We start from the raw sequence: 27,421 nt of genomic DNA on the forward strand, positions 1-27,421 counted from the left end.
TGGCGCCTCTCTCCTACAGCGCCCACCTAGCCCGGTTGTCCCAACCCCCTGCGGGAGCTACACACGCTCCGGAAGCCAGGGACAGAGATTGGGTCCCTCTCCTTCCTGGCGATGGTGACAGCACCTGTTCGGATCTGGTTGTGTGCTGCCGTCCAGAGCGCCCAGCCCGGTGCAGAAGGAGCCCGCCCAGCGCTGGGGACTCCGACGCGGAGCCCCTTCCCCTACTGCACGTACGCCCAGCCCCGCCCCACGCACGCCCTCGCTTGGCGCAGCTGCACTCCTGTCCTCCCGCAGGTCCGAGGGCGCCGGAAACCCAGCGGCGGCGAAGCAGAGAGGAGTCCCCTGCGTCTCCGCCCGTAGGGCTCCGGGTCCGGGGTCTGCGCTGGAGCCGCGCGGGCAGAGGCCGTCGCTGCGCCCGCCGCGCCCTCTCCCGACCGTCCGGGTCCGCGGCCAGCCCGGCCACCAGCCATGGGCTCTCGCCCGCTGTCGCCGCCGCGGCTGCTGCTGCTGCTGTCTCTGCTGCCAGGTACGCTCACGGGCGTTAGGGCTCCGGAGGAACGGGCGCCCGAGAGGAGGCGCGGGATCCGGAGGGGCTGCCGGTGAGAGCACCGCGCGGGCGAGCGGAGAAGGCTGGCGCCGTAGCCGGGGACTCGGAACCCGCGCAAACTCGCTCCAGCCCGGCGGCGACTTGGGTGGGATGGCTTTTTCCCTTTCGGCTCGCCCCCTACCCCTAGCCACCACCAAACCTGGGAGTCACCGAGCGGGCGCTGGTAGGCGCGGGGTAATGGGGAGGTCGGGACTGGGTCCTTCGTCTTGGGCGCAGGAGTTGGGGATTCGCGTCCCAGCGCTGCCCGTCGCCCTGCCCCGCGCACTGGCTCCCAAACTGGCACGCCCAAGCCACCCGCTCCACCGTCTGCACCCCGCCCACCTCCTCATTTGACGGATAGATAGGGAAACTGTATCCAGAGGTGGCTAAAGACTCGGCCAAGGTCACCTGGGGGAAAGGAGAGTCGCTTCGGGACTGGGGCTGGAGCCGGCGCGCCAGCCTCTCCTCCGGTCCTAGCCCCTAGCGCTCCTGGCCGCCTCGCTGTGGGACCTTCCACCGGGAGAGTGCCTCCCGTCTTCCTCCCGCTCTCCAGAGGAGCCTGCTGGGGGAAGCCGGCCCTGGCCCGCCGCTGGGAGGCTCTTGGGTGCCTGGGAGGGCTGGTGGATAGCGAGGGTCGGGGACCCGGCAGGGCTGCAGGGAATTCCCGGCGGGCCCGGGAGGGCGGTCCGTTGTGCGATCGTGCGCTCAGAGCGCTTTCTGCCCTCGGTGCCGAGGCCTCTACTATTCAGAACGGCCATACACTCTCAACCGACCTCCTGCCTGGGACCCTCCTTTCATTCTGGGGAAGGGGAGGGGGGAGCTGGAAAAATCCCATTTCAAGACCTGACGAAGTTGGATTCAACTTCCCAGAGGATTCCCCTCCCGCCTCCCCAAGCTGCCCCGGATCTGTACGTGGGAATCAGAAGACAGCTGACCCCCGTATGCCTCACCTGTACTGGGGTGTGGCTTAGGAACAAAGAGGGGTGCCTAAGGGTTGCAAAGAGGTCAGAGTCTTTGATCAGGATGTGAAGACAGCATCAACAAGAGCTGGGGGTCACACGAGATCACGGGAGCCACATAGTGCCCTGGCTTCTAAGAGGGTTGGTGGCCAAACCCCTACAGGGTGCAATGCAGGAGAGGCCCAGACCTGGGTTGCGTTCTCCCAGAGGCTGGGAGGCAGAAGACCTGGGCCTGGGTGACCGTGGGTGGCCCTGCCCCTGGGGGTGGACTGGCCATCTTTCCATAGTGGAAGCAGCAAGTGGCTGTATCTAGGCAGACAGCATTTGCACCACACCCCTGCCTTGCAGTAACAACCCAGGAAAGGATTGTGAATAGTTCTTGAGCTCTTAGCACAGCACCAAGCTGTGCACTTCCTTCACAACAACGCTTTGAGGTGGATACGTTTATAATCCTTATTTTGACTGGTAAAGACACTGAGGTTCAGAGAGGTTAAGCCACTTGCCTAAGCTCACACAGCTCACAAGTGATTTGTCAGGATTTGCACCAGATCTGTCCAACTCCAGAACCCAGGCTTGCAACCACTGTGCTTCTCACTGAATGTGTGTGGCCTGGTAGAATCCTGCCCCTCTTGGGCCTCAGTTTCCCATTCTGTAACCCACTGGATAAGACTAACCTGAAAGTCTAGGGTTCCACAGAATCCCTCCACAGGTGGAGGGGACGCTGTAGATGGGTGATGTTTCTGGTGGGCTGGGTGGGGGAGGTTAAGTAATGATTTCCCCGGGACTGACAGGGCTGCTTCCCCCAGTGGCCAGGGCCTCAGAGGCCGAGCACCGTCTATTTGAGCGGCTGTTTGAAGATTACAATGAGATCATCCGGCCTGTGGCCAACGTGTCCAACCCAGTCATCATCCATTTCGAGGTGTCCATGTCTCAGCTGGTGAAGGTGGTAAGTGCTGGAGCCACGAGCCGTGGCTATGGGGACCGGAGCTTCTGAAGGAGCCTTTCCCAGAGTGAGCCTTGTTTATGTAATTCTCCTGTCTACTCTAATCCCTCTTTCTAGGATGAAGTAAACCAGATCATGGAGACCAACCTGTGGCTCAAGCAAGTAAGTGACCAGACCCTAGGCACTGCTGCCCCCTGGTGGTGACTTCTTTATTTGCTTCAGGTGAACCAAGAAGGGCCCAACGACCAGGCTTTATTTACTTCTGTAGAACCCAGACTGGACTGACTGGCAGATCTATCTCTTCTAAGGCTTGAGGTCACATGCACTGCCCAACAGTCCTCCTGGAAGGACTGTAGGGCCCAACCCCTCAAGTCCCAGTTGGACAGGTTTCAGCCTGGTGAAAGACATTCTCCATGTTCAAACAACAGAACAGTATGAACCTGAGATTGAAGCCGTGCCCCCAAACCCTAGGGTGGTGCCTGAGACACCTCCTTCTCTCCTTGCTAAAAACTCAATTTTTTTTTTTCCAGACAGGATCTCGCTGTGTCACCCGGGCTGGAGTGCTGTGGTGCGATCTCAGCTCACTGCAGTCTCCACCAGCAGGGTTCAAGCAATTCTGCCTCAGCCTCCCAAGTAGCTGGGACCACAGGCATGCACCACCACGTCCGGCTAATTTTTGCATTTTTTATAGAGACAGGGTTTCACCATGTTGCCCAGGCTGGTCTCAAATGCCTGAGCTCAAGCAATCCACCCACCTCGGCCTCCCAAAGTGCTGGGGTTACAGGCATGAGCCACTGCGCCTAGCCCAGAAACTCATCCTTAAGTCAGAATCAGATGCTGCTGTTGTTGGTAGCATGGGAGTAGATTTTTCTGTTCACATTAAGGCCAAGAAATTGGCTTCCACATGTCCTCCCCAGGGAGGCTTTGTCCAGACTTGCCAGGAGACATAATGGCCCATTGGCCTGCTGGTGACCCTTCTGCCAGCTTTGCCAGCTGAGCACTCAGCACACACAGCCTTCATCCCCAGGAGGCTGGAAAGCCAGATGGGCACAGTGCCCCACCCAGTACTTGATGCACACGTTCCCTCTGTGGCCGCAGCCTCACCCCTCTCTCCTCTGGTGCTCAGGACTCAGACCTCCCAGACACTTCCTGGGCCCTGCGGGGGTCATGGCTTCTTCCCCCAGAACCTTTCAGAGGCCAGCCTTGCTTAACCTTGGGATGAAAGAGAGTCTGTATTGGAAAACACCCCTGGAGAACCATTCAGGGGCTGTAAACAGCAGGCACATGGACCTGGACATGGTGCAAGAAGTCCAGGAGGCTCCGCCTGGCACTAGAAGTGACCAGAGAAAGCACCAGTAGACCCTGTTTGGTTGATGAGGGGCTGGGCTTGCTCACGGTTATGGGGGCAGTGGCTTCCCTAGTGCCAGGAGGCAGCCTGCAGATCCAGCCCTGTGCTCTCTCCCCACTGCACCCACAGGAGAAGTTGGACTATGTGATCATGGCATGGATGTGGCTCCGTCACATGCAGCAGGGGTGAGGACTCACCAAGATGGGTGGTGCCAAGAGAAGTAAAACCAGGCTGATTCTTTTACTGTCTCCTTCTCCCTCCCTGCTTCCTTCCCCGAGATCTGGAATGACTACAAGCTGAAGTGGAACCCCTCTGACTATGGTGGGACAGAGTTCATGCGTGTCCCTGCACAGAAGATCTGGAAGCCAGACATTGTGCTGTATAACAAGTAAGATGCTGGGGGGCCCATGCCCTCTCAGGGCTGTCAGCCTAGGCTCTGGGTTTTTGGCCCACTGTGCTTAAAACTTGGCCTTTTCCAAGAGGGCTTCATTCATTTGTTTATTCCACAGGTACATATTCAGCAACTGCTGTATACCAGGGACCAGAGATGTTGGAAAGCCGTGGATAGCAACAGTTTGCTGAATGGCTTCAAAACAGGCATGGGTGGGTGGAGGAAAGCTTCGGGGAAGAATTGGCATTTGAATTGAGTCCCGAAGATTGTGCAGGATCTCAGGACATGGAGCAGACGAGGGCCTGGGGAGGCAGGAGAGTATGTCATGGGCAGCCAAGGTGACCTCATTGGCTGGACTGTGGGACATAAGGATGGAAAGATCCATGGGCCAAGGACAAACCTGTATGTGGAGGGGGAAGGCTCAGATGCCGGGGGCACCTGGAATGTAGCATCTGTTAGCAGCTCTGTGCAAGCAGACAGGAATGGAGTAAATGGTCCCTCCTCACTTTTTCTTTGAGAGAGAATGAGAGTGTTGGAGATCATAGCTGGGTGGGCCCCGCCTGGCTAATTTTTGTATTTTTTAGTAGAGATGGATTTTTGCCATGTTGGCCAGGCTGGTGTCTTAAACTCCTGACCTCAAGCAATCTGTCTGCCTTGGCCTCCCAAAGTGCCGGGATTACAGGCATGAGCCACCGTACCCAGCCCCGATGAGCTTTTTAAAAATACAGGTCTTGGCCAGCCATGGTGGCTCATGCCTATAATCCCAGCACTTTAGGAGGCTGAGGCAGGCAGATCGTTGGAGGCCAGGAGTTCGAGACCAGCCTGGCCAACGTATCAAAACCCCATCTCTACTAAAAATACAAAAAAAAAAAAAAAAATTAGCCAGGCATGGTGGCGTGTGCCTGTAATCCCAGTTATTCCAGAGGCTGAAGCAGGAGAATCACTTGAACCTGGGAGGTGGAGGCTGCAGTGAGCTAAGATCGCACCACTACACTCCAGCCTGGGTGACAGTGAGACTCCATCTCAAAACAAACAAAAAAAAATACAGGTGCCTGCATTCAAAATATTTTCTTCTTTGTTCTTCACTGTCTTTTCTAAAGTTAATATGTATTACGTTATCAAAAAAATCTCTATACCTGTCCCCAGGTCCTGCCCCACAGAAACACTGAGTCAGTGGCTCTGGGTAGGCCTAGGAATGGGTGTTTTCACAAAGGTGTTCCAGGGACTCGTGTGACCAGCTTGTTTTGGGGATCCCTGATCTGGCCCATCCCTGACATTTCACAGATAAGGACTGAGGCCCAGAGTGGATGTGTGGCACAGCCGGGCCTGGGGTGGTCTCAGCCATCCACTGTAGCTTTCGGGCCGCTGTGGGCAGTGGATGCAGGAGGCCGATGCTGTGATCAGCGGCTGAGCTGGACACCCCAGCCTGTCTCTGCCTGTGTCCTCAAACCTCTACTCTCTCAGCAGCAAACCTGCCGTCAGACGGCTACCCTGCTACACGGTGTACCCTTCAGAACTCCTCCCACTGGGAAAAGGTCTGGGCCTTGGAGAAAGGATTGATGCTCCCCCAAGTATGTGAAGTGAGGTTCCCATGTACAGAGTAGCATGAGCTTTCTGGGCCCCGTGCTCCCAGCCCGTCTGGGTGGCTACATCCAGATCATAGTTGAGAAGGGTGAGTCTAGGACTGAAAAGACTTCCCTGGCTCCTGCCTTCCAAAGAAGCTGCTCTTGAGCCGGTCCTTCACAATGGGCTACTTCCAGTCTCCTCTGGATCCAGAATGCGCATCTTCCCGCCAATTTTGGGAGGCCTCTCCTCTTTCTCTCTTGTAAAGGTTCTTCCTCTGCCAGACTGGTCCTGCTCATCATAGCACCTCCAAAACCCCTCTCTTTTCTCTAAGTCCACTCAAAACTAATACTTTTCACATTTAAGCTCTTTCATTGGACTGACATAAATTTTAGTTGATATTTTACAGTATGCTCGTTAGTTCTGTAGGTACTGAAGAATATCATTTTTGTACCTGTGCTTTGGAGTTAAAATGTTTTAACATTTAAACATTTTACATTTACATTTAAACAATTTTCAGCAAAACACTTGATATAGAATTAGTCTATTCTGATTTTAATGCTAAAAATATGTCTAGGTTTTTATGCCGTATTAGTACAAAATAATGTTTTCTTAGTAGTAGTGTTGATTTTACAGTTAGTGTCAGAACTAGAGAAGCTAGGTTTTATACTGAATCACACTTTCTGGACTCTGGCAAAAACAAAAGGGGGTCTTGACTCACTCCGAAGACGGTCCATGTTTTATGTACTATTTTCCCAAGGAAACATAGCACTTATAAATGTTTCTTCTATGTAATTTGTATTTGTAAACTGGTCATCAAAGAAGTGGGACACAGTATAAACTTAACAGGCTTGCAGTTTATTTTGTTGTTCACTGTGAGTTGTCATAGGAATCACATAGTTCAAATGCTCTTAAGGGAACCGGGCAGGGTGTAGAGAATTTTTGCTAAGCTAGAATTAAGAAAATGAGCAGAAAGTTTAATCTTTATGTTTTGGGTTTTATAACCATTTTCTTGCTGGCAATCTTGAGTGAACAGCTGGAGTACTATAGGATGTATGATTTTAGCAATAATGAGAAGCGTAGCAAAATGTTTCAAATTGGATGTGGAGAGGAGCAAATATCATAAGGAATTTCCTTGAAATCTGAAGCTGAAAATAACATTTAGAAAAAATCATCCAACTCATTTTCTCTCTCTTCTCCTAGTTAGAATTTCAATTGCTCAGGATTGACCCTCTGTTAAGGATTTCTCTTCATTTTTTAACACAGTAGGAACATGTGTTTTCATATACCAAAATTTCTCCTATGATATTTTGTTTTCTAAAGTTCATTCCCTGATAGAATCCTCCAAGTGTTCATGGACACTGTAACTCTGTGTTCTGGCAAGTTCATAATTCATTGTAACCTTTTTAGAGAATACTTTTAGGTAACTTGGCTGGGTGTAAAATCATTGGCTCCTTTTTACCTTCCATGAAAATCTTTTTTTTTTTTTTTTTGAGACAGAGTCTTGCTGTGTTGGCCAGGCTGGAGTGCCTTGGCTCACTGTAATCTCTGCCTCCTGGGTTCCAGCTATTCTCCTGCCTCAGCCTCCTGAGTAGCTGGGATTACAGGTGTGTGCCACCATGCCCAGCTAATTTTTTGTATTTTTAGTAGAGACAGGGTTTCACCATGTTGGCCAGGCTGGTCTCAAACTCCTGACTTCAAGTGATCCGCCCACCTCAGCCTCCCAGAGTGCTAGGGTTACAGGTGTGAGCCACCACGCCTGGCCTGCTTGTTCTTATGTTTCATCTGGTTTTACTTATTTATTTTTTTTGAGACAGAGTCGAGCTCTGTCACTCAGGCTGGAGTGCAGTGGCACGATCTCGGCTCACTGCAAGCTCCACCTCCCAGGTTCACACCATTCCCCTGTGTCAGCCTCCCAAGTAGCTGGGACTAGAGGCGCCTGCCACCACATCTGGCTAATTCGTGTGTGTGTGTGTGTGTGTGTGTGTATATATGTGTGTGTATATGTATATATTTGTATTTTTATATATATATACACACACACACAAAATTAAGTGAAATTTAAATACACACACACACACACACACACACACACACACACACACACATATATATATATATATTTTTTTCTTTTCTGGAGATCGAGTCTCACTCTGTCACCCAGACTGGAGTGCAGTGGCACAATCTCAGCTCACTGCAAGCTCTGCCTCCCAGGTTCACGCCATTCTCCTGCCTCAGCCTCTCAAGTAGCTGGGACTACAGGCACCCACCACCACGCCTGGCTAATGTTTTTTATATTTTTAATAGAGATGAGGTTTCACCATGTTAGCCAGGTTGATCTCAATCTCTTGACCTCATGATCCGCCCGCCTCAGTCTCCCAAAGTGCTGGGATTACAGGCATGAGCCACTGCGCCCGGCCTCTTCTGGTTTTATTTCTAGAATGATTTTTTTCTTTTTCCTAATTCTTTCCTAAATTCTACTAAATCTTTATACATTCTGTTTAACCAAATTATCCCTTGTCTTTTCTGATTTCTGTTGTTGTTTCACAGTTTCTAAAAATTTCTTAGTTTCTTTTCACTTAATTTGTAATATCAGATTATCATCAGCTTCATCTGGTTGGTGACTCTGTTTTTGTAGTTGCCGTTAATCTGCGTGTGTGTTAATTCAGTTACTTGTTTTTGTATTTTCCTTTCTTTCTTTTTTTTTTCTTTTTTTGAGACATCGTTTTTTTGCTCTTGTCACCTAGGCCAGAGTGTAATGGCATGATCTTGGCTCACTGCAAATTCTGCCTCCCGGATTCAAGCAATTCTTCTGCCTCAGCCTCCCAAGTAGCTGGGACTACAGGCGCCTGCCACCACGCCCAGCTAAAATTTTTTTTTTTGCATTTTCGGTAGAGACGGGGTTTCACCATGTTGGCCAGGCTGGTCTCAAACTGCTGACCTCAGGTGATCCGCCTGCCGCATCCTCCCAAAGTGCTGGGATTATAGGCATGAGCTGCTGCACCCAGTTTGTGTTTTTCTTACAGTATGTTTTCATAAGGCTCTGTTGCTCTTGTTTAAATAGATGGCCTTGCTGTGCTTTTAGGGCAAGTTGCTGGAGGGAATAGGAGAAGACAGGTAGTTACCTTGAGGTAACACTTGTCTCTCTGCATGGACACCTCCACAGTCTCCACAGTCATGACGCCACAGCCATGACATGTCATGACACCACACCACATGCCACAGTCATGGCACTTCCATGAGCTGCTGTCTCTGGATGCTGACTTCAGTTTCTGAACCTTCTTTCTCTTCTCAACCCCACTTTTTACCCCATTGAGTTTGGATCCTACCATAAGCTGCTTTTTCTCTGAGTGGTTCTCTGTCCTTCTGGCAGGGAGGTTTGGGGAGGCATTTCTGACATGCTCAGGAGCCCACGCCAGCCGACTGACCTCTGCAGACCCCAAGTGGGTTCCCGTGGGGTTTTTGTTGTTGTTCTTGCCCACAAATCGGAACCCGTGGAGCCCTCTCTGCCCCATTGTTCCTCTTGCCGAGGATTCAGCGCAGAGTGGCGTCCTCGTCTTTTGAGGGGCAGCCACTTCTTGGAGATTTCTGTGTCTGGCACTTGTAGGATCGTAGGACATGAGAACCCATCTTTCTTTTCCCCTGGCTGCCTCTACCCAGCAGCTAATCGCATGGGGGTCCCACAGGTCCTGCTGGTGGTGGTGGTCTGACCCCACACTCTCATATCCCGAGGTGCTGCGTAATCTAACTTTGTTGACGATGTGATCAGAAGGTTTGTTATTTTTCTGTCATCCTAGTTGCCCTATTTTTCTGAAGAAATTTAGAGAGATTTTAAAAACCCATGTCATCATGATCGTTCTCATAGCCCTCACCACCCCACCCCACTTCTGTTCTAAAATATCTGTATGATAGTGCTACCTTGGCTGATCATTTGCACCCATACTACCTTTTCTTTTGTAATTGCCTCACATGGTTTGGCAGTACGTTGCTCAGACCCCTCCCACCTCTGCTGTCCCTTGCTGCCAGCCATCTCTGGGTGTGATGTTTATTGATTGATTGATTGATTGATTGAGACAGAATCTCACTCTGTCATCCAGGCTGGAGTGCAGTGGTGCCATCTCAGCTCACTGCAACTTCCACCTCCTGGGTTCAAGCGATTCTCCTACCTCAGCCTCTCTAGTAGCTGGAATTACAGGTGTGCGCCACCACACCCAGCTAATTTTCGTATTTTCAGTAAAGACGGGGTTTCATCATGTTGACCAGGCTGGTCTCAAAACTCCTGACCTCAGGTGATCCGCCCACCTCAGCCTCCCAAAGTATTAGGATCACAGGCGTGAGCCACCGCGCCCAGCTTTCCTTTATTTTTTGGTCATTTGTTAGGTGAACAAATATTTACTGAGTGCCCTTTATGAGGCTGGTGCTGTGCCAGACCCCAGTCTCCAGCTGGGTCTGCATGTTGTGTCTCCTCCTAGCAGGGATATAACTGTTGACACTGCCCCAGGCAGCACACAGTCCTTCTGATCTGGGCAGACACACCCCAGGGGTGCCGTGGGCAGCAGCAGCAGTGACCAGGATCCCCAGAAATGAGCCATCAGCCCAGCTCAGCTAACCTCTGCCATAAACTCTCTGGGGTCTCCGGCAAATCATTCCTGTCCTTTGACCCTCAGTTTTCTCGTCAGCAAAATGAAGCCTTTGGACTAGAGCAGGGGCTAGCGAATGTTTTCTCTAAAGGGCCAGAGAATAAATATTTTAGGCATTGTGGGTCGTACGTACAGTCACAGTCACAGCTATTCATCTCTGCCCTTGGAACTCAAAAGTAGCCACAGATAATAGACCACAAAAGGCAGTGGCACTATTCCCCCCAGATTTTATTTACAGAAATAGGACCGCAGCTTGCCAACCCCTGGTCCAGACCTTGGGCTCTGAAGCTCCCTTGCTGCTCTGACATTTTGTTGATCCAGGATTCTGCGAGGAATTGGTTCAGGAGGCCTCTCCTTCCCAAGGGTCTTTTCAACCTTCTGCTTAGCCCAGCCCTCTCCAGGGCCCCTCAGTGCTGAACATGGGCTGAGTCCACTTGGAGACTGTGTGGATATTCACCTCCACCCCCACCCTCCTACCTCTCCCTTTTTGCTGCCGCCAGAGGCAGGAATACTCTTGTAGGGAATTAAGGGCATGGTGGGAGTGAAGTGGGGCAAAGAATGTATAAACTCAGCAGGGCACCTTTGGGGGCAAACCAGTCAACCAGAGGAAAGACAGGTAGTGGCTTTGGCATTTAACCTTCATGGGTAATGATTATCCTCCTCAGCCGAGACCCAGGAGAAACTAGCAAGGAAGAAGGACACGCACCAGAACATTCCCCTTCTGTTTTCACAGGTTCTCATCCAATTACAGCAGCACAAAGATATCGCTAGATGTTTAGGTTTTTCAGCTCTTTGTTTACAAGGCAAAGGAGTGTGGCGGTTGCTCCCTTTGAAGGATGTAAATGCCTTCACAAGGCTAAGAAACTTAACAGGGCTGATCTGAGGAATTTTTAAGAACCTTCCTGGGCAGGGCCATTGTGGAAGCAACCGGCCTTGCTCTCAGATGGACCATCTGGCCATCATGGATGGAATGCCCAATGCAAGACTCAACAGGGATCATCAGCTGATTTTCTGTCAAACAAACCAACAAGACTATTCCTAGAAAAATGTACATTTCTAAGGCCAGGCAGTGGCTGAAGCCTGTATTCTCAGCACTTTGGGAGGCCGAGGTGGGTGGATCACTTGAGGTCAGGAGTTTGAGACCAGCCCAGCCAACATGGCAAAACTCCATCCCTACTAAAAATACAAAAAGTAGCCAGGTGTTGTGGCACATGCCTGTAATTCCAGCTACTCAGGAGGCTGAGGCAGGAGACTCACTTGAACCCTGGGAGACAGAGATTGTAGTGAGCTACTGCATGCTAGCCTGCTCAAAAACAAAAGAAAAGAAAAACATATTTCTGTGTGAAAATGAAGTCAGGATGTACATAGTGAAAAGGAAGGGAGAAGAAACATGGGGAGAAAATGGGGACAGATAGAGACACAGAAAGTGAATAAATCTGTTATGCTGAATTCAAAAGACAAGGAAGCAAAAACATGATTATTATAAAACAGTACTGGGAAGAATGGGGGTGGGGAGGGTACAGGGAATGGTCGAATCAGGATCCAGAGATAGGGTTTGGAAATAAACCCATCTGATGAGGTTCTGTTTAATGGGGGTAGATTCCCCTGTGTGGTTTCTGCGGCCCCTTCCAGCTCCCAGTGCAGACTGAATGAGAGGGCCAAGCCTCAGGGACCCTGGGTGGCAAATAATCCCAAAGGCTGCTTCAGCACCTGGCTCCAGGAGGATGACCTTCCTCCCATTTCTTTAATTAAAGGGGGAACAATCCAGGCATTTGGGAGTCTATCAGTTTGGGACCTGTGTTGTGGGATGAACTGGTGGCATGCCTGAGGGGTGTTCAACATCTCAGATTGTTGTTGGGGAGGGATCTTGGGCCTCAGTATCCCCGTTGGTAAATGGGGCTGGGAATCGGGTGACTTTATGGCACTTTCAGCTCTCATCTTCCGCTGCCTTCCAAATCATTACTGTGAGAAGCTGGTCGAGATGACCACTATATGACCCAGTGTTAATGACCATGTGTTACTGTGCCCCCCATCTGTCTTTGCAGTGCTGTTGGGGATTTCCAGGTGGATGACAAGACCAAAGCCTTACTCAAGTACACTGGAGAGGTGACTTGGATGCCTCCTGCCATCTTTAAGAGCTCCTGCAAAATTGACGTTACCTACTTCCCATTTGATTACCAAAACTGCACCATGAAGTTCGGTTCCTGGTCCTACGACAAGGCAAAAATCGATCTGGTCCTGATCGGCTCCTCCATGAACCTCAAGGACTACTGGGAGAGCGGCGAGTGGGCCATCATCAAAGCCCCAGGCTACAAACATGACATCAAGTACAACTGCTGCGAGGAGATCTACCCCGACATCACATACTCGCTGTACATCCGGCGCCTGCCCTTGTTCTACACCATCAACCTCATCATCCCCTGCCTGCTCATCTCCTTCCTCACTGTGCTCGTCTTCTACCTGCCCTCCGACTGCGGTGAGAAGGTGACCCTGTGCATTTCCGTCCTCCTTTCCCTGACAGTGTTTCTCCTGGTGATCACTGAGACCATCCCTTCCACCTCGCTAGTCATCCCCCTGATTGGAGAGTACCTCCTGTTCACCATGATTTTCGTAACCCTGTCCATCGTCATCACTGTCTTCGTGCTCAACGTGCACTACAGAACCCCGACTACACACACAATGCCCTCATGGGTGAAGACCGTATTCTTGAACCTGCTCCCCAGGGTCATGTTCATGACCAGGCCAACAAGCAACGAGGGCAACGCTCAGAAGCCAAGGCCCCTCTCTGGTGCCGAGCTCTCAAATCTGAATTGCTTCAGCCGTGCAGAGTCCAAAGGCTGCAAGGAGGGCTACCCCTGCCAGGACAGGATGTGTGGTTACTGCCACCACCGCAGGATAAAAATCTCCAATTTCAGTGCTAACCTCACAAGAAGCTCTAGTTCTGAATCTGTTGATGCTGTGCTGTCCCTCTCTGCTTTGTCACCAGAAATCAAAGAAGCCATCCAAAGTGTCAAGTATATTGCTGAAAATATGAAAGCACAAAATGAAGCCAAAGAGGTAAGGATATGGCTCTTATTATATTGATCATTCATTCATTCAACAAACATTTACGGATTCCTCGTGGGGCAAGGCATAGGGTAGGGGTTAAGAAATTACACTCTGGAGTCAGTGGCCTGTGTTAAGACCAGTTATATGTCCTAGGGTATGTTACCTCACCTCTCGGAGCATGTTTTCTCATCTGTAAAATGGGATGATCAAGCATGTAGTATGTGGTACCCGGAAGCTAGCCACCAGGCTGCCAGCAGGCCGGACCATGAAAACACTTGATGCCAATAGAGTAGATTAGGATGTAGGCTGGAAAAGGGCATGGGGCCAGATGATCTCCAGTTGGTATTGGTTAACTGAGGTTATATTTTTATTTTTACTTTATTTTTAATTATTTTTTTGAGACAGGGTCCTGCTCTGTCGCCCAGGCTGGAGTACAGTGGCTCAATCTTGGCTCACTGCAACTTCTGCCTCCTGGCTCAAGCGATTCTCCCATCTCAGTTTCCTGAGTAGCTTGAACTGCAGGTGCCCTGCCATCATGCCCTACTTTTTTACTTTTTTTTTTTTTTTTTTTTTGAGACGGAGTCTCGCTCTGTCACCCGGGCTGGAGTGCAGTGGTGCAATCTCGGCTCACTGCAAGCTCTGCCTCCCAGGTTCATGCCATTCTTCTGCCTCAGCCTCCCCAGCAGCTGGGACTATAGGTGCCTGCCACCACACCTGGCTAATTTTTTGTATTTTTAGTAGAGATGGGGTTTCACCGTGTTAGCCAGGATGGTCCCGATCTCCTGACCTTGTGATCCGCCTGCCTCGGCCTCCCAAAGTGCTGGGGTTACAGGTGTGAGCCACTGCGCCAGGCAATTTTTGACATTTTTTTGTAGCAATGGAGTTTTGCCATGTTGTCCAGGCTGGTTTCAGACTCCTCGACTCAAACTATCTGCTCACCTCAGTCTCCCAAAATGCTGGGACTACAGGCGTGAGCCACTGCACCTGGCCTTTATTTTTACTTTCTAATTATATATGTGTTCTCATTGAGGAAGAATTTATGTGGAGTAAAGTGCACACCTCTTCAATGTACATGTCAATGAATGTTTACATCATGTATAGAACCATGTAACCAAGATCCAGGTAAAGATATAGAACACTCCCAGTGCCCCAGAAAGTTCCCCAATGCCTTTGCCAGTCAGTGTCTCCTTCCCTGCTTGATACCCACCATCCTGGCTTAGGCGCAGTGGCTCTCACCTGTAATCCTAGCACTTTAGGCAGCTGAGGCAGGTGGATGGCTTGAGATCAGGAGTTTGAGACCAGCCTGGGAAACATAGCGAAACCCTATCTCTAACAGAAATACAAAAATTAGCCAGGCATGGTGGCATGTGCCTGTTGTCCTAGCTACTCAGGAGGCTGAGGTGAGAGGATCACTGGAGCCCAGGAAGTCTAGGCTGCAATGAGCCATGATCATGCCACTGCACTCCAGCCTGGGTGACAGAGTGAAGTCCTTTCTTAAATTAATTAATTATTTTTTAAAAAAATAACCATTATACTGATTTATTTGATAATTGATTCGTTTTACCTTTTTTTTTTTTTTTTTTTTTGAGATGGAGTCTTGCTCTGTCACCCAGGCTAAAGTGCAGTGGTACAATCTCTGCTCACTGCAAGCAACCTCTGCTTCCCAGGTTCAAGTGATTCACATGCCTCAGCCTCCAGAGTGGCTGGGACTACAGGTGCCTGCCTGCTACCATGCCTGGCTAATTTTTTGTATTTTAGTAGAGATGGGATTTCGCCATGTTGGCCAGACTTGTCTCGAACTCGTGACCTCAGGTGATCCACCTGCCTTGGCCTCCCAGAGTGCTGGGATTACAGGTGTTAGCCACCATGCCCGGCCAGTTTTACCTATTCTTGAGTTTCATATAAATGGAATCACATAGTATAAACTCTCCCATGTCTGACTCCTTTCATTCAACATAATGTCTTTGAGGTTTATCTTTGTTGCTGTTTCTTTCTTATTAGTGTGTAATATTCCATAATATGACTATAATACTGCCTTCTGTTTGTTTTACATTTGTTGGACATTTGGTTATTTCCAATTTGAGGCTACTATGAATAAAACTGCTACAAATATTTATGTCTTTTGGTGAATGTATGCGCTTATTTCTCCTGGATGTATACCTAGCAGTGGAATTGCTGGATCATTGGAGAGATGTCTTTAACTTCAGTGCATACTGTAAGGTTTCCAAAGTGATGGAATCATTTGACACTTCCCTAGCGATGTTTCAGCGTTCCATTTGCTTCACACCCTCACTAACGTGTGTGATGTGGCATTTTACTGCGGATTTAATTAGCATTTTCTCATTGAGTAATTATTAGGGCTCTTTGTCATATACTTATTGGTCATTTGGATATCTTCTTTAGTGAAGTATCTATTCACATTCTTTTGCCCGTTTTTTTGAGATGGGGCGTTGCTATGTTGCCCTAGCTGGTCTCAAAACTCCCAGGCTCAAACGATTCTCCTGCATCGGCCTCCCAAGTTGCATGCTGGGACTGCAGGTGCTACCACACCCAGTTCTTGCCCATTTTTTAATTTGTATTATTATTATTATTATTATTATTATTATTATTTTAGATGGAGTTTCACTCTTGTTGCCCAGGCTGGAATGCAATGGTGTGATCTCAGTTCACTGCAACCTCTGCCTCCTTGGTTCAAGTGATTCGCCTGCCTCAGCCTCCCAAGTAGCTGGGGTTACAGGCATATGCCACCACACCTAGCCAATTTCGTATTTTTAGCAGAGGCGGGGTTTCACTATGTTGGTCAGGCTGGTCTCAAACTCGTTACCTCAGATGATCCACTCACCTCGGCCTCCCAAAGTGCTGGGGTTATTACAGACATGAGCCACCATGCCCAGCCCATTTTTTTAATTGAGTGAACTTAGTTCTGTTTTCTCCAAAAATCTAATGCTTGAACTTAAGAACCGGGAACTTATGTCAAGTAATAAGAATAGGAAAGACTTACTGTAAATAATGTCATGTGCCTGGTCATTCCATGACTGTATACCACCAAGGTTACCAGGATCACACTTAATGACTTTATGAGAAGTTCTGCTTTAAAATTAAGTGGATCTGCCTTAAGTTGTTTATCAGCAAAGAGGTAATTACCAGATAACTTCATCTCTTGACCCACTGTAGGTAATTAATATTGATAAGGTATGTCTGGAGCCTCTTTTATTCAGCTGTGAGTGGCATACCAAAGTGGATGGGACAGGAGGGAGACAGTCACAGCTGCCCTCATCCCCTCACCCCCACCCATCTGAGCAACTATGAGTATGTCTTCTGACCATAATGGTGCAAAACCTCCAGCTGATCCCAGTAATTTAGCGGAAGAGTCAGGCACTCCTTTAAATTCAGTTGAAGCAGTTGTTGGACACCATGAGTAATTAGAAGTGAACAAATGAACAGGGCCGGGCGCAGTGGCTGATGCCTGTAATCCCAGCACTTTGGGAGGCCGAGGCGGGTGGATCACCTGAGGTCGGGAGTTTGAGACCAGCCTGAACAACACGGAGAAACCCCATCTTTACTAAAAATACAAAATTAGCTGGGCATAGTGGCACATGCCTATAATCCCAGCTACTTGGGAGGCTGAGGCAGGAGAATCACTTGAACCCAGGAGGCAGAGGTTGCAGTGAGCCAAGATTGAGCGCCATTGCACTCCAGCCTGGGCAACAAGAGCAAACTCCATATCAAAAAAAAAAAAAAAAAAAAGGCTGGGCACGGTGGCTCAAGCCTGTAATCCCAGCACTTTGGGAGGCCGAGACGGGCAGATCACGAGGTCAGGAGATCGAGACCATCCTGGCTAACACGGTGAAACCCCATCTCTACTAAAAAAATACAAAAAACTAGCCGGGCGAGGTGGCGGGCACCTGTAGTCCCAGTGACTCGGGAGGCTGAGGCAGGAGAATGGTGTAAACCCGGGAGGCGGAGCTTGCAGTGAGCTGAGATCCGGCCACTGCACTCCAGCCTGGGCGACAGAGCGAGACTCCGTCTCAAAAAAATAAAAAATAAAAAAATAAAAAAATAAAAAAACAAAACAAAACAAAACAAAGTAAATGATCAGTGAAAATCTATTTGTCTAATACTGATAACTTTTGCAGACATCTTCTTTACCCACTTTAAAAATAATTATTTCTTTACTAAAGGTCGAGATCTAAGTACCTATACTCTAGCTTTTGTCAGGCTATTAGAAATTACTTTTATTCTAAAACTTATTTATTAGATACCATACAAGGTGTTAGAGTTTTAGAAGGCCCTAAGGCATGGAGACAGACATATAAAAAACTTGTAATTAAAAGGGAGGTCACAAACTTAAATACAAGGCAGGTAGATTGGTGAAATGGCCTGAATGCAACGATAGGGAGTGGTGGGGTCTGTGGCAAACTAGTGACACATGGTCTGTCTCAAGAGGCAGCCACTGCTCACCTCTGGTCATGTCTCCACATGGGCTTGTGAGCCCATTATTGCTAGATCTTCCTGTTTTTTTCAGAGAAGGCAGAAATCTGGCCAGCAAGCCACCAGATTGTCTATGAGAAAGTAGCGAGTGTTAGAGTAAAGGTGCCAACTCAGCGCTCGGAGGAGAAAGTCGAGCTGTCTGAAGGATTCCTTCTTTCCCTGAGTGACTGACACTCTGCTATTTACACAGAATTTTTCAGAGATATTTTAATTTCCTACATCTCTGGCTCCAGCTTGGCTGGTTTTAACTGTCTTTGGTTCTAAGGAGCCTAGACTGAAGCCTAGGCTGTTTTCCCAGAGCCATCTCCTGAGGGTGCCGTGAGCCTGTGAATGCTGATCCCTGGACACATTCACAGGCTCCTAAGGTAGGGGAAGTGTCCAGCCTTCCCTGGCTGTTCTTTTTTAAAAAATTGTTCACACCGGCCGGGCGCGGTGGCTCACGCCTGTAATCCCTGCACTTTGGGAGGCCGAGGTGGGCGGATCACGAGGTCAGGAGATCGAGACCATCCTGGCTAACACGGTGAAACCCCGTCTCTACTAAAACACAAAAAATTAGCCGGGCGCGGTGGCGGGCGCCTGTAGTCCCAGCTACTTGGGAGGCTGAGGCAGGAGAATGGCGCGGACCCGGGAGGCGGAGCTTGCAGTGAGCCGAGATCGCGCCACTGCACTCCAGCCTGGGCGACAGAGTGAAGACTCCGCCTCAAAAAAAAAAAAAAAAAAAAATTGTTCACACCAAGAAGCAGCTTCTCTGCTCCTTCTTGAATCTCCGCCTGGTTCAGCCTGCCTGCCTCCACCATGTCCATCAGGGTGACCCAGACGTCCTACAAGGTGTCCACCTCTGCCCCCCAGGCCTTCAGCAGCCGCTCCTACACAAGTGGGCCCAGTGCCCACATCAGCTCTTCGAGTTTTTCCCGTGGGCAGCAGCAGTTTCTGGGGTGGCCTGGGCAGAGGCTGTGGCGGGACCAGTGGTATGGGAGGCATCAGTGCTGTCACGGTCAACTTCTTCTTGTGAAGAAGATCAAGACCATGGGAAGGTGGTGTCCAAGTCCTCTGACACCCTGCCGAAGTGAACAGCCACAGCAGCCCCTCCCAGCCTGCCCTTCCTGTGGCTGCCCCAGAGCCTGGGAGGGAGGCCCATGTGCAGGGGGGCACAGGGAACGGAAGACCCACCTGAGGCTTCCCCCAGCCCTCAGCCCAGCCTCAGGGGAGTTCACTGCCTAGGCACCCCTCTTGCCCATGCCTCCAGCTACAAAACAATTCAATTGCTTTTTTTTTCCCCCAAAAAATAAAACCTCAGCTACCTCTGCAAAAAAAAAAAAAAAAGTTCACATTGGTCATCCCCATAGGCTCATACTTGGTCTTATTAGTAAGGAATTTAATTAGCAATAATACTCTAATTTTAGAGTTAGGACTAGGATTGGATTATCAAATTAGAAAACTAGTTAGGGAGCTGGTTTGTGGTAGCATGGAAGCACTCTTTGTTGACAGTTGTTTTGATGGCTGATCCCTCAGTGATTGGCACACTGTAGGAGTTGCTTTCTAGATCTTAGAGGGGCCACCGATCCCAGCCAGGATCCTGTTTTTTTTGAGACAGAGTCTCACTCTGTCCCCCAGGCCAGGTTGCAGTGGCATGATCTCTATTCACTGCTATCTCCACCTCCTGGGCTTAAGCGATTCTCCTGCCTCAGCCTCCTGAGTAGCTGGGACCACAGACACAAGCCACCATGCCTGGATACTTTTTGTATTTTTAGTAGAGACAGGATTTCACCATGTTGGCCAGGCTGGTCTCAAACTCCTGACCTCAAGTGATCGCCCTCCTCGGCCTACCAAAGTGTTGGGATTATGGACGTGAGCAACCCAGCTATGATATTTTGAGCTGATAATTCTGAGACTTTTTTTTTCTATTTGGTAGAGAAAGATACAGGTATAGATATAATTTCATTCATTCCAGTTGGAGCCTGGCCTTTGATCAGTTGTTTATTAATTTGCATGTGTTGTAATACTGCTTTATCAGGATTACATTTGTTATGTCACATTTTCTATTTACTCTTTTTTTGATATCGAACAGGTAATGTGCCACGTGCGTTTTTTTTGTTTTTTTTTTTTTTTTGAGACGGAGTCTCGCTCTGTCGCCCAGGCTGGAGTGCAGTGGAGCGATCTCGGTTCACTGCAAGCTCCGCCTCCCGGGTTCACGCCATTCTCCTGCCTCAGCCTCCGAGTAGCTGGGATTACAGGCGCCGCCACCACGCCCGGCTAATTTTTTGTATTTTTAGTAGAGAAGGGGTTTCACCATGTTAGCCAGGATGGTCTCAATCTCCCGACCTCGTGATCCGCCCGCCTCGGCCTCCCAAAGTGCTGGGATTACAGGCGTGAGCCACCGCGCCCGGCCCACGTGTGTTTTATATTTATTCTCCTGTAGCTATTCCTAACTGATTTAAACCCATCCCCCAGTTCCCTTTCCATCTCGATCAGTCTCTTATATGTCTCAATATCTGTATCTTACACCCATCCACTCTCCTTCCCCTCTTACCTTCCCATAAAATAAAGGGAACTGCCTTTAGCCACCCCAGTTATTCCTAGTTCTGGATTTTTATGAATGTACATTTTCATTTTTGCCATTCCTTTTTTTAGTCTACAATGAACTTTGCCAAGTTTACTTATCCTTCACATACATTGCATGGTGTCCCCCTGGATTTATTTCTCTTCTTTAAAAAAAAAAAAAAATTCTTTGAAACGGTGTCTTGCTCTGTCTCCCACACTGGAGTACAGTCGCACGATCACGGCTCACTACAGCCTCAACCTCCTGGGTTCAAGTGATCCTCCCACCTCAGCCTTCCACGTGGCTGGGACTACAGGTGGATGCCACCATGTCTGGCTAATTTTTTAATTTTTTGTAGAGATGGGATCTCACTATATTGCCCAGGCTGGTCTTGAACTCTTGTGATCAAGTGATCCTCCTGCCTCAGACTTCCAAAGTGCTGAGATTACAGGTGTGAGCCACCATGCCCAGCCAATTCCTTCTCTTACAGGCATGCCTTCTCAAGAGTGTTTAAGGGTAAACCTTCTGGGGCCTGGCAGGCTAAAAAATTTATTATAGCCTCACTTTAAAGAGGGAGTTTAGCTGGCTACAAAACTCTTCAGCTAAGGTTGGATACTTCAGCTAGGGTTGAAATTCTCTTCCATAAATACTTAAATATTGCTCCATGGTCTTTTTCACCTGTGTCACTTTTGAAAAGTTTTAAGTGGATTGGGCGCGGTGGCTCATGCCTGTAATCCCAGCACTTTGGGAGGCCAATCACCTAAGATCAGGAGTTCGAGACCTGCCTGGCCAACATGGCGAAACCTCATCTCAACTAAAAATAAAAAATTTAGCTGGGCATGATGGCGGGCACCTGTAATCCCAGCTACTCGGGAGGCTGAGGCAGGAGAATCACTTGAATCCAGGAGGTGGAGGTTGCAGTGAGCCAAGATGGTGCCATTGCACTCCCAAGTGACAAGACCAAGACTCTGTCTCAAAAGAAAAAGAAAAAAAAAAAGTTTTAAGTGAGTCTGTGTTGGTCCTTTGTGAATACTGGATTCTGCCTAGGAGCTATTAGAATTTGTAGAGAATGTGTCTGGGTAGGGTCTCTCCTACTCTGCTTGGCACTGGTTATGAGCCAGTTCATTCTGAAGTTGCTGTCTTTAATTCTGAGAGATTCCAGCTTCTGATTTCTGTAAAGACTCCTTCCCACCCCTTCCTTTTCTCTTTTCCTGACCTCCTGTTGCAGCGACATGTCGGCGTCCAGCCTCCCCATCTCTTACGCTGTACGCTTCCCATCTCGTCATTACTTCTGGCTGCTCCCAGGAGCTTTCCACAGTCTCTCCTCCCACCTCTCTGCTTCTTTCCTGAGTGGCATCTATCCTGCCAGTTACCCCATCCCCTGAGTTCTGGATTGTAACTTTTCTATTTCTCACACCTGTTATTTCCACTTGGTTCTTCTGTAAAACTGCAGGTTCCTTAGTTTCCAATGGTCCCTTATCTCATGTTTATTTTAAATCTATGAATTTTCTTTCAAATAATTGAGTTGGTATATTTGGGGCCTGTAAACTCACTTTTCCTGAGGGTGTCAGTCATCTTTTCTGAATTGTGTTTAGGAAGGGGCTGAAATCCAGGCTTTCAGAATGTTGGGGGTCCACACAGCCACAAACTCTGCTAGATCACCTTTCAAGGTCATCCCCTCCAGATGACCTTGTCCCTCAAAGAATGTCTCATTATCTGCCTGACTCTGATCTCTTCCAAGTACCTCCTGCTGGACTGAAGCTGTTTGGTCCTTGATGTGTGGAACTTCAGTCTTAGCTGAAGAGTTTTGCATCCAGCTACTCTCTCTGAAGTGAGGCAATGGCCAGGCACAGTGGCTCACACCTGTAATCCCAGCACTTTGCAAGGCCAAAGCAGGAAGATTGCTTGAGGCCAGGAGCTAGAGACCAGCCTGGGCAATATAATGAGACCTCATGTCTTAAAAGATAATAAATAATAAAATAAAAGGGGATGGGCACCGTGGCTCATGCCTGTAATCCTAGCACTTTGGGAGGCTGAGATGGGTAGATCACTTGAGCCCAGGAGTTCAAGACCAGCCTGAGCAACATGGGGAAAACCTATCTCTACCAAAATAAATAAATAAATAAAAGTGAGGCTGCAATAAAATTTTTAGCCTTCTTGTTTTTTTGTTTTTGTTTTTGTTTTTGTTTTGAGGTCTTGCTCTGTCATCCACTTTGGAGTGTAGTGGAGCCATCGTAGCTCACTGTAGCCTCTAAATCTTAAGCTCAAGCAGTCTTCCAACCTCAGCCTCCCAAATGCTAATTTTTTTTTTTAATTTGAAGAGGCAGGGGTCTCACTGTGTTGCCCAGGCTGGTCTTGAGCTCCTGGACTGAAGCATTTCTCCTGCCTTGGCCTCCCAAAGTGCTAGGATTAAAGGTGTGATCCACCACACCTGGCCTTTTGAACCCTTAGAAGAACATTTATCCATAAACATTCTTGAGAAGGCAGGCCAATAAGAAGAGAAACAAATCCAGGGGCTACAAGGGGGAGGAGGAAAGCCTCGGGCTCTACCAGTCAATGGGCAGCTCAGTTCTCTGCACTTCCCTTCAGCCAGGCTCTGCTGGGCTTGCGAAGGGACCCCCTGAACCTGCATCTCTGGGCTGGGAGTGGCAGGCTAAAGAGGCAAAGAGGCGAGAGAACAAAGAACTCTCCCTAGCCCTCCCCTCCACCAAGCCCCTCCGCCTGCCCAGGGCTGCCATCCCCAATCCCCGGCCACACCTTCCCAGTTTCTGGGCCTTTAAAGTAGTCTTCTCTTGCTTCTGGGCCAGCTGTCAGTTTGGGCTAGTTCACCATTTTGCCTAACACTCATCTATCTGTGACTCATCAGAAAATAGCCAATATCAAGTGCTTTAAAGACTTTAGGAGTTTGATATAAGTCCAGCACAGTGACTCATGCCTGTAATCCAACACTTTGGGAGGCTAAGGAAGGAGGATCACTTGAGCCCAGGAGTTCAAAACCATCCTGGGCCACACAGGGAAACTCTGTCTCTAGAAAAAAATTAAAAATCAGGCCAGGTGCAGTGACTCACGCCTGTAATCCCAGCACTTTGGGAGGCCGAGGCGGGTAGATCATCTGAGGTTGGGAGTTCAAGACCAGCCTGGCTAACATGGTGAAACTCCATCTCTACTAAAAATACAGTAAATTAGCCTGGGGGTGGTGGCATGAGCCTGTAATCTCAGCTACTCATCGGAGGCTGAGGCACGAGACTTGCTTGAACCTAGGAGGCAGAGGTTGCAGTGAGCCACGATCGTGCCACTGCACTGCAGCCTAGGTGACAGGGTGAGACTCCATCTCAAAAAAAAAAAAAAAAATTGCAGGTGGCTCACACCTGCAATCCCAGCACTTTGGGAGGCCGGGGCAGGTGGATCACCTGAAGTTGGGAGTTTGAGACAAGCCTGGCCAACATGAAACCCCATCTCTACTAAAAGTACAAAAATTAGCTGGGCATGGTGGTGGGCACCTGTAATCCCAGCTACTCAGGAGGCTGAGGCAGGAGAATCACTTGAACCTGGGAGGCAGAGGTTGTAGTGAGCCGAGGTCATGCCATTGCACTCCAGCCTGGGCGACAAAAGCCTGGGCGTCTCAAAAAACAAAACAAAAAAGTCACCTGTGTGTAGTGACACACACCTGTAGTTCCAGCTACTCAGGAAGCTGAGTGCAGATTACTTGAGCCCAGGAAGTCGAGGCTGCAGTGAGCCATCATCGTACCCCTGCACTCCAGCCTGGGCAACAAAGCAAGACCCCATCTTAAAAAAAAAAAAGATAAAAAATTTCTATCCAGCCAGCTCTTTTTGCACCACTATTTATATTCATGTGTAAGACTCAAGTGTCATCTTTCTTCATGAGGCTTAAGTAAGGGTCATTTTATAAATCAACATTAGTATCACTAGGCTCTATTCATTAAGGACTCTTGTGAAACAACCTTCTGAGGGAGGTACTGTTCTTATCCCCATTTTACAGATGAGGAAAATGAGGCTAAGAGTGGTCATGGAATTTACCCAGATTCTCACAGCTCGAAAGGAGCAGAGCTGGGATTCTAATCAGTTTGTCTCCAAGTCTCTGCTTTTCCACCCCTCTGGCCTCCTAGAGCCTTAGGACGTGGCTGGTAGGGGGTGGGTAGGAATCTCACATCTCAAGGTGTATCTGAAGCACACACAAACCAGTCTTAGGAATTCAAATAAAGTACCTTATGGCAAATATGGCATCATAATTCTAATTTTACCTATGACAGTAGTGTCACCAAGAGGACACATTTACTCAAGCTCACAATGGTGATGTAAAATCTTCGTCTCCCAGTGCCATTTCAGTATACTTAAATTAATAAATTACATGCTGCCTCTTTATTTTGATTATTGCTTTAAAATCAGCTGATTCATGGGTTCTCTCTCTCAATTCAATTATGGCTTCTTTGCTTTCTGAATTGTCTAGGAGTATAATTACCCTACAATTTTCCTTCCTATTTCAAGCCCAAATTGAAGCTGTATGATATACAATTGGTCTTGCTTTTTCTCCCATCTTTTACTTTATTGTCAGCAATTATTTCTGATGTTCAACCTGCTCTCCAACTGCACAGTATTCCATGATACTTTGGCCTTACACTAAAAATGACTTTTGATCAGCTGGGCATCGTGGAGAGGGCAGTGGGGAGGGAAAGGGTGATGAGGATGGACTTGCCCTGATGTGTGTTCTCATTTTTGGAACAGATGTTAAAAGGAAATTTATTTTGTTTTTGAGACAGGGTCTCGCTCTGTTACCCAGGCTGGAGTGCAGTGGTGCAATCTTGGCTCACTACAACCTCCGCCTCCTGGGTTCAAGAAATTCTCATGCCTCTGCCTCCCAAGTAGCTGGGATTACAGGCATGCACCACCACTCCTGGCCATTTTTTTTTATTTTTTTGTAGAGACGGGGTTTCACCATGTTGGCCAGGCTGGTCTCAAACTCCTGATCTCAAGTGGTCTCAGCCTCCCAAAGTGCAGGGATTACAGGTGTGAGCCACTGCACCCAGCCAGAAATTTATATCTAAAACTGGATAAGGAGTACTTTGAAGCACTTGTAGATTATGTTGGACTATATTAGGCATTCCAACCAAGGCCCAGAATCCTTCCGTGGAAGTCCAAACTGGTTTCACTAACTTTATACAATTGGAATTCAATTTAGAAAAACTAGGTTATGCATATATTAGGAAACTTCTGATTTGAAACAGATCTAACATGACAAATCTTTTACACCTGTTTCTCTCCTGCATAAAGAGAAACTTGAGAATGGTAGATTTCCTCAGACTACATCAATTAGGGAAAAAAAAGGGCTTCTTGCATATTAGAGACAAAATGGCTTCTACTGCAATGTATTTATTAAATCTTCAGTATTGAAAATGTATTAATTTTGCCTTTCCCTCCATGTTTTTTTCCTCTTTTATCATTTTGTTTTGCAGATTCAAGATGATTGGAAGTATGTTGCCATGGTGATTGATCGTATTTTTCTGTGGGTTTTCACCCTGGTGTGCATTCTAGGGACGGCAGGATTGTTTCTGCAACCCCTGATGGCCAGGGAAGATGCATAAGCACCAAGCTGTGTGCCTGCCTGGGAGACTTCCTTGTGTCAGGGCAGGAGGAGGCTGCTGCTTAGTAGGAACGTACTTTCTGTTATCAAGCTACCAGCTTTGTGTTTGGCATTTCGAGGTTTACTTATTTTCCAGTTATCTTGGTTTTTGTCAAAAAAAGAATCATGCAAAAAAAAAGTAGAATATTTATTATGGATAAATGAACATTTAACTAGCCTTTTTGGCATGGCAAAGAGACGTCAAAATGTGATTCTTCTATGTGATAAGTAGTGTGCTGTGCTATGGAATATACGTGTAAAAATGTTTCCTTTTAAGACAAAACTGGATAGAAAAATGCTGTTGAGAAATATGAAAAGTCATTCAGTTCAGTATCACTGCAGATCTCCCAGTGGTTTTTCTTATTTAGCCCATAATCTCTTTGCAGGTTTATACTAATTCAGCAATCTCCTACTGTTACCCATTTCTCACCATGCATTTCTCATTCTTTATTGGGTCTAAAGGGCTGTGCCTCCATTTCAGAGAGCTTCAACTAATTCTCTTGCATAATTCTAAATTATACCATGAGAAATCATGCCTAGTTATTCATTGTTAATAAACTGTCTTAGTACACCATAAACTGGGTGGATTATAAACAACAGAAATTTATTTCTCAGTTTTGAAGGAGGTCCAAGGTCAAGGCACCAGCAAATCTGGTGTCTGGTGAGGGTCCTCTTCCTCAAACGGTGCCTTCTAGCTGTTTCCTCACATGACTGAAGGGACTAGCTACCTCTGTGGGGTCTATTTTATAAGGGCACTAACCCCATTCATGAGAGCAGAGCCCCCATGGCCTAATCACCTCTCCAAGGCCCCCTCCTTCTAAGACAATCACACTGGGATTAGGTTTCAACATATGAATTTGGGGAGGACACATTCCGACCATAGCATGAACCTTTAGAACAGGGTTTCTCAGCCTTAGCACTATGGACATTTTGGGCTGGATAAGTATGTGTTGGGACAGAGTGGGGGTATCCTATGCATTGTAGGATCTTTAGCAGTACCCTGGGCTCAACTTACTAGATACCAATGACATACCCTGCTTCTTCACCAGTTACAATAACCAAGAATGTCTCCATTGTTAAATGTCCCCTTAGGAGCAAAACTGCTCCTGGTTGAGAAACATTGCTTTAGACAAATTGTTAAGAAAGAGTATCATGTACTACACTTCTGAATCTTAACATGACCATCATCACTGACGGATGATTCAGAGACTGTTTGAATCTTGTCTCACTAGCTGTTTTTCCTATGCAAAAATAAAACGGACAGAATTGCAGCCT

The 27,421-nt window shown here is 48.1% G+C and overlaps 1 protein-coding gene across 1 annotated transcript; it reads left to right on the forward strand.

Annotated features, from left to right (window-relative positions):
• CHRNA3 (cholinergic receptor nicotinic alpha 3 subunit) lies at window positions 1-27,417 on the forward strand. Its single transcript, XM_003901273.5, has 6 exons — window positions 1-526; window positions 2,352-2,491; window positions 2,606-2,650; window positions 4,115-4,224; window positions 12,476-13,487; window positions 25,980-27,417. The coding sequence occupies exons 1-6, from the start codon at window positions 469-471 to the stop codon at window positions 26,106-26,108; spliced, it is 1,494 nt and encodes a 497-aa protein (XP_003901322.1). The 5' UTR covers window positions 1-468; the 3' UTR covers window positions 26,109-27,417.
• Window positions 27,418-27,421: the final 4 nt, after the last annotated feature.

Source organism: Papio anubis, chromosome 7 (assembly GCF_008728515.1).
Source record: "Papio anubis isolate 15944 chromosome 7, Panubis1.0, whole genome shotgun sequence".
Classification (NCBI taxonomy): Eukaryota; Metazoa; Chordata; class Mammalia; order Primates; family Cercopithecidae; genus Papio; species Papio anubis.

Excerpts from the sequence above, each read along its gene's own strand:
- CHRNA3 (XM_003901273.5), top strand. The coding sequence starts at position 469 with ATGGGCTCTCGCCCGCTGTCGCCGCCGCGGCTGCTGCTGCTGCTGTCT. Across the intron at positions 2,492-2,605 it reads TGTCTCAGCTGGTGAAGGTG|GATGAAGTAAACCAGATCAT; the intron begins GTAAGTGCTGGA and ends CCCTCTTTCTAG. Across the intron at positions 13,488-25,979 it reads CACAAAATGAAGCCAAAGAG|ATTCAAGATGATTGGAAGTA; the intron begins GTAAGGATATGG and ends TTTGTTTTGCAG.